This window comes from Maniola hyperantus, chromosome 2, assembly GCF_902806685.2.
Source record: "Maniola hyperantus chromosome 2, iAphHyp1.2, whole genome shotgun sequence".
Taxonomy (NCBI): domain Eukaryota; kingdom Metazoa; phylum Arthropoda; class Insecta; order Lepidoptera; family Nymphalidae; genus Maniola; species Maniola hyperantus.
In genome coordinates, this window is record NC_048537.1 from 18,216,511 (window position 1) to 18,226,137 (window position 9,627).

General features: G+C 49.0%; 2 protein-coding genes and 1 long non-coding RNA gene across 4 annotated transcripts in view; 1 reads left to right on the top strand and 2 right to left on the bottom strand.

The window, feature by feature from the left end:
- Positions 1-9,627, bottom strand: part of LOC138404294 (uncharacterized) — a 351,188-nt gene that overhangs the window by 317,195 nt on the left and 24,366 nt on the right. The gene's annotated exons all lie outside the window — the stretch shown is intronic.
- Positions 1,634-5,404, bottom strand: LOC117988326 (leucine carboxyl methyltransferase 1). 2 transcript variants are annotated; one of them, XM_069504733.1, is made up of 3 exons: positions 4,892-5,404; positions 3,763-3,970; positions 1,634-2,266 (listed from the first exon to the last, which is right to left on the bottom strand). In XM_069504733.1, the coding sequence occupies exons 1-3, from the start codon at positions 5,108-5,110 to the stop codon at positions 1,719-1,721; spliced, it is 975 nt and encodes a 324-aa protein (XP_069360834.1). In that variant the 5' UTR covers positions 5,111-5,404; the 3' UTR covers positions 1,634-1,718. The 2 variants fall into 2 exon arrangements, with proteins under 2 accessions (XP_069360834.1, XP_034831350.1); XM_034975459.2 differs by having other exon boundaries at positions 3,763-3,946; positions 4,892-5,400.
- beg (malonyl-CoA-acyl carrier protein transacylase beg) lies at positions 5,547-9,162 on the top strand. The gene is made up of 3 exons (XM_034976770.2): positions 5,547-6,190; positions 6,286-6,712; positions 8,112-9,162. The coding sequence occupies exons 1-3, from the start codon at positions 5,889-5,891 to the stop codon at positions 8,505-8,507; spliced, it is 1,125 nt and encodes a 374-aa protein (XP_034832661.1). The 5' UTR covers positions 5,547-5,888; the 3' UTR covers positions 8,508-9,162.

Here is a 9,627-nt window from a genome sequence, read left to right on the forward strand (position 1 = left end):
TTACCACAGACTAACTACTTATTTGTAATAAGTAACGTAGCCAAATTTAGGAGACTGTCATGTCCATGTAAATTGCTAGATTACCAAGTGATTACCATAGATATTCGATTTAGTCGGGTTATAAATAGGTCCGTGCTACCAATACGTCATCAAAATGTCGATAATGACCAAATGCGATATAGTGCATTAGTCGTCCGCGATAGCAAATTTATCAACTGTAACGATCACGATTCTTAAGGATATTTCTATTGCGATGTCACATGTCAGTTTACGGCAATCGGCCTGCTGAGCTAAACACTACATCGTGTGATTAGGGCGCAATTGCCATTGCAACCTCTCAATCAAATCACGACCTATTCCCTTATCTAATCATCTCAAGGTAATCAATCACAACTTCATGAACGCTCTTAAACCAGATCTTATAATTGACTTCTCATTACTAATTCAGAATATCGCAATAGCTCTACCTTCTCCACTCTGTGCACGTCTGCATACAGAACACCATAGCATCGTGCGCCACACGCGCCACGACTACTATATCCACCCAAATAAGCGATCACAACAGAAACCAGGTAGAATGTAAGCTATTCGATCTCATGGGCAACTCATTGTCTAATCCATTTCAACATTACTCGAGGGTCATCAATGATTCTTTACCAACCGGGTTATACGATTCTAAAGCGGGTACCTACTATCAAAGTTAACTTCAAGTTACTATCACACTAAGCTATCACTTCAAACTAATCATTATCTCAACTGCCGGTATATCTCCAATTACACTCTAAATCACTAGCGTCTGCAGAAATAACCTTAACGGATGTCCTTATAATAATCTATCCACTGAGCCAAACGTTAACTCACGAATTACTCTAATATTCACCAATAATTAGTATTACATATTCGTCAAACAACTACGCGAACATTATTAATAGTGCTTTGCAGACAAAGTCACCGGATGGCACTAGATGTTACGATTTAACACAATGTACATTAGCATCGAACAATTACTGTTCTAACTATATCACAATCACCGAATTAAATATCACGATTAAGAAACTACCTACCTATCTCAAAGAATAATAATTAGCTAAGCTATAATCTGATACTTAATTAATTTAACGCGAGAGAAAATTGTGAACAACAACAAAATTCGTGCGTGTCTAAAGTCCAACTCTGACAACTAAAATAAAGATGGCTACCTTCCGTAGAGTAAAGCTCATACGTTTCTTTTCACGGAGTCTACAGACAGTAAGAACTCTTTCAATATCGACCCTCCAATATAGGTATTATTTTTTATTATTATAATTTTTTGTTATTAGTTTAATTATGTAGATTGACTTAATTAGCTTTTAAGGTTTATTGTAGTATTGTGATCAAATAAAAGTTTTCTTTCTTCTTCTTTCTTTCTTTCTTCTTTCTAGTTCAATTCCACAGTGGGAGTGAAGTGCACCGTACGTTTGAAGTGTTGTGTCTCTACTCTCAATACTACTAATTTGATTTGAAAATCAAAACGCCACTAATTTCATAGTTTACACTTCAGTTGGCGCCTCTCACTCTCCACTCTCCATCGACCCATTATTACATCGGGGGGACGTCGCGGCGAGCAACATAAGAGGATACAACGAAACTACCGTTTACAATTACAGCATTTTATATATCATAAATAAATATTTAACACTTAGTATGTATGTACGCGTTGCAGGGGGGGGGGGGGGCGCTCAGGCGTTGAGGTCGAGGTCGGCGAACAGCGCGCCGCGCGTGGCCACGCTCAGCGCGTAGTGCTGGTTGAGCTGCTGCAGCAGCTCGCGCTCGTCCAGCATCTCCAGCCGCTCCACGCGCGCGCGGTCCTCCTCGGGCAGCGCGCGCCACACGGCGTCCATGTCCCACGCGCGCGCCGCGTCGAAGCCCAGCGCGCGCAGCCGCGCCGCCTGCTCGTCCGGCGAGTGCGCGGCCACGGGCGCGGGCACGCCGCGCGCGCCCAGCGCGCTGCGCATCACGGCGCCGAAGCGGTCGGCCAGGTTGCACTGCTCGTACTGCAGCAGCACGCAGCGCGCGAAGCTGCCGGCCAGCGCCGCCAGCAGCTCGTCGGCGGCGGCGGGCCGCAGGTACACCAGCACGCACTCGGCCAGCAGCAGCGTGGGCAGCGCGTCGGCCGCGCCCGCCGCCGCCAGCGCGCGCCGCACGGCGCCCGCGCAGCGCAGGTCCACGCCCAGCAGGTGGTAGCCGTCGGCGTGCAGCTCGCCCGCGCGCGTCATCACCTCGCCGTCTGCACACGCACAGACCACAACTTGTACAATCGTTTTTGTACGCAGATAATAGCTATCTACATCACTAATTTCATCCATCCAGTAGTTTGAGCTGTGCGTTAGATCAGTCAGTCAGTCAGTCACCTTTGCCTTATAACGAGATGTTATTGTGGTAGATGTAGTAGTAGTTGCAAGTACAGGAACATTCACACAATTATTTTCATTAATTCAAGCAAGGCTTTTTGTTTGTTGTGCCTTTCAACTCGCCTCGTGCCTCGCTACGATTGTCTCATAGAATCCTTGGTCGATGTGAACTAGGCACATGTAACAAACAAGTATTATGCAACAATAAGGCAAAGCTCATTAAAAAAAAAAAACATTCTTTTTGGTGGCAAGTACCTGCAGTACCCTGCAGTAGTGAGTGAGTACCCCCTGCAGTACTAAGTGAGTACTCCCTGCAGCACCGAGTGAGTACTCCCTGCAGCACCGAGTGAGTACTCCCTGCAGCACCGAGTGAGTACTCCCTGCAGCACCGAGTGAGTACTCCCTCCAGCACCGAGTGAGTACTCCCTGCAGCACCGAATGAGTACTCCCTGCAGCACCGAGTGAGTACTCCCTGCAGTACCGAGTACTCCCTGAAGTACCGAGTGAGTACTCCCTGCAGCACTGAGTGAGTACTCCCTGCAGTACCGAGTGAGTACTCCCTGCAGTACCGAGTGAGTACTCCCTGCAGTAGTGAGTGAGTACTCCCTGCAGTACTGAGAGTAATCCCTGCTGTACTGAGTGAGTACTCCCTGCTATACTAAGAGTACTCCCTGCTGTACTGAGTGAGTACTCCCTGCAGTACTGAGTGAGTACTCCCTGCAGTAGTGAGAGTACTCCCTGCTGTACTGAGTAAGTACTCCCTGCTGTACTGAGTGAGTACTCCCTGCAGTAGTGAGAGTACTCCCTGCTGTACTGAGTGAGTACTCCCTGCAGTACTGAGTGAGTACTCCCTGCAGAAGTGAGAGTACTCCCTGCTGTACTGAGTAAGTACTCCCTGCTGTACTGAGTGAGTACTCCCTGCAGTACTGAGGGAGCCCCGAGCTAATGAAGGATGCTAATCAAAGGCACAAGAAACAAACTAATAACTAGTGAACTCTTACAAACAAAATAATATTTTTAGTGTTCCATATCCAAAGGGTGCCAACAGGACCCTACTACTACTACTATCGTCCGTCCCTCCGTCTGTCTGTCTGTCTGTCGGGAGGTTGTATCTCATGAATGGTAAGGTAGAAAGTGGAATTTTCACACAGTGCATATTTCTATTGCTGCCATAACAATAACTAAAGAAAATTTCAAAATTGCTACAATGCAAATTTAAAAAAATATCCAGCAAATGGCTCGTTTTTCAAAAGTTTCACTTCAATTCCTAGATGATACCTGCCACTTTGTCCAAGTGGATTTTCCAGTGTAAGAGGTAGCCTACATCCACCTCCAGGATACAATCTCGGCCCAAACAACAACAGAGGCTCACCCTCCTTGCAGATCTTCTGCAGCAGCTGCTTGTTGCGCTTGATGATGTGGCACTTCTTGCTGGTGACGGCAGGGAAGTCCAGCTCGATGAAGTTGCTGATGGCCTGCGTGCTGTCCTTGAGGCGCCAGAACAGCGTGTCGAACCCGCAGCCCAGGTTGATGATCTGGCACTTGGTGCCGCAGCGCTGCAACCAACCGCCCACAACATGCTGTAGTGCAGAAAGAGCAGCTGCCGAGTTGCTTGCAGATGTAGTGTAACACACAATACTTGTTGTACATGAAATGCTATGCTTTGTACGTAGGAGCTGTCAGTAACACATCTATTAACTAAACAATACATCTAATCTATGCTAACAATTTTAATTTGTTATGTTTTCAAGTTATCCGCACCAGCCAGGGAGTCTGTGCAGCCGCAGAGTGCAACATCAACTCTGCAACCACTAGGAAAAGTAAAAACATTTAATTGAAAAATGTTACTGGAATGAAAGTTTCACTCGAATGCCTAGAACTAGGAAGCCTGAGAATTAGCTCATTGACTGCAGATGGCACCGGGCTGGCGTGCAAGTGTACTTGTTATTAGTTGGTTAGCAAACAACTTCGCCACATTCAAACATTTGGCGGCTTCCACATTTGAGTGTCATTGGATGCAGTTGTACTCACACTTTGATCTACTCATTTGACAAAAAGCAATTTTATCAACACTGCACAAGTCGTTATACTACGATACATACTTCTACACACTACACTACTAGTTTTCCAAAATAGAAAACAGTTTTGCATCTCTCTTGAAAAGTAGTTTTGATGTAACTTATGCTGTGTTCTAGATATTACAAGATCACTGACTGCTATGACTTTATCTTATATAATATGGAGCGGAGTATCAGCAGTGGATTACGAGTACATCAGTGCATTCTATATTATTAAATACAAGAAATCAATTTTATAAATTAATTACGACTTTTTATTTTCGTGACAACCTAACAACATTAGTCAGTAGTCATAGTAACAAAAAGTCTAAATCTACTTATAAATCTATGACCTCTATGACACTTTTCTGCAGCTAGGGGGCGACGAGCTCCTAGCACAGCTGAAGCCTCCGATATTCGATCGAGAACCCGTAGTGCTCGTACCTCTAGAAACTGATGGATGAACATCTCCATGGCGCGCACCCTGGCGTAGTAGCCGCGGTTGATCTCCGGCGCCTTGCGGTCCACGCGCTTGGCGAAGTACCCGATGTAGTCGTCCTTCCAGTAGCCCAGCTCCACGGCGCAGCGCTTGCACTCCGTGGCCTCCGTGTTGGTGGCGATGATGGCCTCGTCCTCCGCACCCCACGCCGACGCGCCGTCCATGGCGCTGCTATGCCGCTCACTGCCGCACCATGCTGTCTCCGTACGATGGTAGACACGGACCCCGCTCGTCTAGCGTATCACAGATTTGTGAATTTCTTACTTCCGAGCTTACTTTCAAAGAGACGAAGATACTGGTTTAATAACAATAAAATTACTTTTATTTACTGTCAAACGAAAATATTCTCAAGGAATTTGATTAAAACGTAGTGATTAGTAGTTTTATTTCTGGTCGGTGATTAGTAGTCTTTTTTTTTAAATTTTACGGCTTGACATTTGATTCGCAAATTGACAATCGCAAGTTGAGAGCGCCCTATTGTAACTCAGACAGGCTCAAAAGGGCTAGAATCGAGAGCCGTAAAACCAGTAAAAAAAATGTTACTCAGACTATGTAAAAAGTCATAGAGATATAAAGTACTCTGTGACTACCACAGAGCAGACTACAGAGTAGGTAGGTAGGTACCCGTTTTTTTTTCACTTTTCACAAGATTTTGAAAATTGGCTTGTTTTTTTTAACTTCTGTAACTAATCTGTGTATAAACTTTTATAACCTAATTTATACGCATAATTTATGTTGTTAAACTACCTACATAGATGTGTAAATTATACAACTAATATACAGTTAATAATTGTTTAAATTGAGCATAAGCTCATGCCGATAAAAACTACATAATAAGAGTAAACAAATAATTAAAGTCAGTATAATATCATGTAGTAAGTACAGTGAATTAAGAGAAATTCAGTGCATAGCATACGGACATAATTCGGGCGACAAAGCAGCATGCAATCGCTGGGGTGCCGAGCCTGCGTGCGCGCGGCGGCGCGGCGCGCGCTCAGCTCGGAGAGCCCGCTGCGGCGCCTGCTGCGCGACGCGGGCGCGCGTGGCGAGGCGCCGGGCGCGGGCGAGCTGCGCTGGGCCACGACGCCGTACGCCGACCGCGCAGCGCCGCCCACCGCCGCGCCGCAAGACGCAGCCGTGCTGCTGTTCCCGGGCCAGGGCGCGCAGTTCGTGGGCATGGGCCGCCGCCTGCAGCAAACGCCCGCGGCGCGCGACCTCTACGACCTCGCCTCCAGCATCGTCGGGTATGTCACACTGGCTGATATCCGTCAGCATTTAGTAACAAGGTCAGTCCAGTCAGTCAGACAGATAGGCTAAAACTGCTGGTGTGTGTGTGCAGCTGGGACGTGTGGCGCGTGTGCACGGCGGGCCCGGCGGCCGAGCTGGAGCGGCGCGTGCAGGTGTGCGTGCTGAGCACGGCGCTGGCGGCGCTGGAGCGCGCGCGCGAGGAGCGGCCCGGCGCCGTGGAGCGCGTGCGCGCGGCGGCCGGCTTCTCGCTGGGCGAGCTGGGCGCGCTGGTGTTCGCGGGCGCGCTGTCGCTGGACGCGGCGCTGCGCCTGGCGCAGCTGCGCGAGGCGGCCATGCGCGCGGCGGCGGCGGAGCGCGCGGGCGGCATGCTGACGGTGTGGCTGGCGCCCGACGCGCGCCTGGGCGCGCTGCTGGCCGCGGCGCGCGAGCGCGCGCGCGGGCCCGAGCTGCCCGAGCCCGTGTGCGAGGTCGCCAACTACCTGTTCCCCGGCTGCAAGGTGCTGGCGGGCGACGAGCGCGTGAGTACCCCGCCACACCCCCCATGTCATCGTAGCGATCTAAGAATCACCTGAGAAATGCCACTCATGTCCATCTAAGTGCGAATCAGACTTGAGCACCGCGGGTTCCGGGTCGTCGTATTTTTTCGACATTTTGCATGATAATAATAAAAACTCTTAATTATTATCTTATTAAATATAAATTAAATAAAAATCTGTTTTATAATGTACCTACAAGTAAAGCCCTTTCATATGATACCGCACTTGTTATAGGTATCTAACTTTCATATGATACCGCACTTGTTATAGGTATCTAACTTTCATATGATACCGCACTTGTTATAGGTATCTAACTTTCATATGATACCGCACTTGTTATAGGTATCTAACTTTCATAATATGATACCGCACTTGTTATAGGTATCTAACTTTCATATGATACCGCACTTGTTATAGGTATCTAACTTTCATATGATACCGCACTTGTTATAGGTATCTAACTTTCATATGATACCGCACTTGTTATAGGTATCTAACTTTCATATGATACCGCACTTGTTATAGGTATCTAACTTTCATATGATACCGCACTTGTTATAGGTATCTAACTTTCATATTATGATACCGCACTTGTTATAGGTATCTAACTTTGAAAATTGTAAATACTAATATTTGTTCATGAACACGTTTTAATTTTTTAGGGTTCCGTACCTCAAAAGGAAAAACGGAACCCTTATAGGATCACTTTGTTGTCTGTCTGTCTGTCAAGAAACCTACAGGGTACTTCCCGTTGACCTAGAATCATGAAATTTGGCAGGAAGGTGTGTCTTATTGCTGGCATTTGGGGAAAAATCTGAAAACCGTGAATTTGTGGTTACATCACACAAAAAAATTCATTTGTGGTCATAAACTAAAAATTAGGATTTTCAATTTTCGAAGTAAGATAACTATATCAAGTGGAGTATCATATGAAAGGGCTTCACCTGTGCATTCTAAAACAGATTTTTATTTATTTTTATGTATGATATTTTTGAATTATCGTGCAAAATATCGAAAAAATACGACTGTAGTACGGAACCCTCATTGCGCGAGCCTGACTCGCACTTGGCCGGTTTTTTTCTGAGATGTAACCACAAATTCCCGGTTTGCGGATTTATTCCTTCACTTGTACTATAAGCCTACCTACAGTCACGAGTCACGACGGACAGACAGACAACAGAGTGATCCTATAACGTATCCCTTTTTCCTTTTAAGGTACGGAACCCTAGAAATACATTATCAAAATTTGAACTGCCTTAACTATCACGGTTCATAAGATACAGCCTGGTGACGGACGGACAGAAGGACAGTCGGACAACGGAGTCTTAGTAATTGGGCTCTGCTCCCTCTGCGCATGTGACATTGTCGGTGACGTTTGCAGGCGCTGCGCGCGGTGGAGGCGGAAGGGCGCGCGTGGGGCGTGCGGCGCAGCGCGCGCGTGCGCGTGGTAGGCGCGTTCCACTGCGCGCTCATGGCGCGCGCGGAGGCGGCGGTGCGCGAGGCGCTGCGCGCGCTGCCGGTGGGCGCGCCGCGCGTGCGCGTGGTGTCGTGCGTGGACGCGCGCAGCGTGCGCGGCGCGGAGGGCGCGCGGCGGCGGCTGGCGCGGCTCACGGCGGCGCCGGTGCGCTGGGAGCAGACGCTGCACGCGCTGTACGCGCGGCCGCGCGGCGCGCCGCAGCCGCTCACGCTGGCGCTGGGCCCGGGCGGCGCGCTGCGCGCCACGCTCAAGCTGGTCAACGCACGCGCGTGGGACGCGTCGCTGCAGATCGACGTGTGACGCGTCGCTGCAGATCGACGTGGGACGCGTAGCTGCACATCGACGTGTGACGCGTCGCTGCAGATCGACGTGTGACGCGTCGCTGCAGATCGACGTGGGACGCGTAGCTGCACATCGACGTGTGACGCGTCGCTGCAGATCGACGTGGGACGCGTCGCTGCAGATCGACGTGGGACGCGTCGCTGCAGATCGACGTGTGACGCGTCGCTGCAGATCGACGTGTGACGCGTCGCTGCAGATCGACGTGTGACGCGTCGCTGCAGATCGACGTGTGACGCGTCGCTGCAGATCGACGTGTGACGCGTCGCTGCAGATCGACGTGGGACGCGTCGCTGCAGATCGACGTGTGACGCGTCGCTGCAGATCGACGTGTGACGCGTCGCTGCAGATCGACGTGTGACGCGTCGCTGCAGATCGACGTGGGACGCGTCGCTGCAGATCGACGTGTGACGCGTCGCTGCAGATCGACGTGTGACGCGTCGCTGCAGATCGACGTGGGACGCGTCGCTGCACATCGACGTGTGACGCGTCGCTGCAGATCGACGTGGGACGCGTCGCTGCACATCGACGTGGGACGCGTAGCTGCAGATCCACGTGTGACGCCCATACTTAGTTATATTATATTATTATCTTGTTCAATAAAAATGTGAATATATATGCGTGTGTAATATCCACGATGTGGCAATCCCAGCGCGGGATCGTGCGGGGGTGTGCGGGGCGGTGCGGGGCGTCTCCCCCGCCTCATACCCCGATAAAAAAAATTATAAGGTAGGTACTAGGACTGATTTTTGAACAGAAAATTGGCTAAAAACATAGTTCATTATGCCACAATCAATCTGCATTCATTACTTTTATTTCGATTTTGTCGTTTAATTCCAATTATTGAAGTCCTACGAACAAAATATTAATGTTTTAATTAATATTTTTTTGTCAAGCGTACTATTTTCGTGGCCATGACGTCACATTGTACCTGCGAACTGCATCCTCTCGGTGGTGGTGTACTCGCTACTCGCTCTTCGCTACTCGCTCCTCGCTACTCGCTCCTCGCTACTCGCTACTCGCTCCTCGCTACTTGCTACTCGCTAGTATATCGGGTACCGGAAATTAATTAGGCACGGTG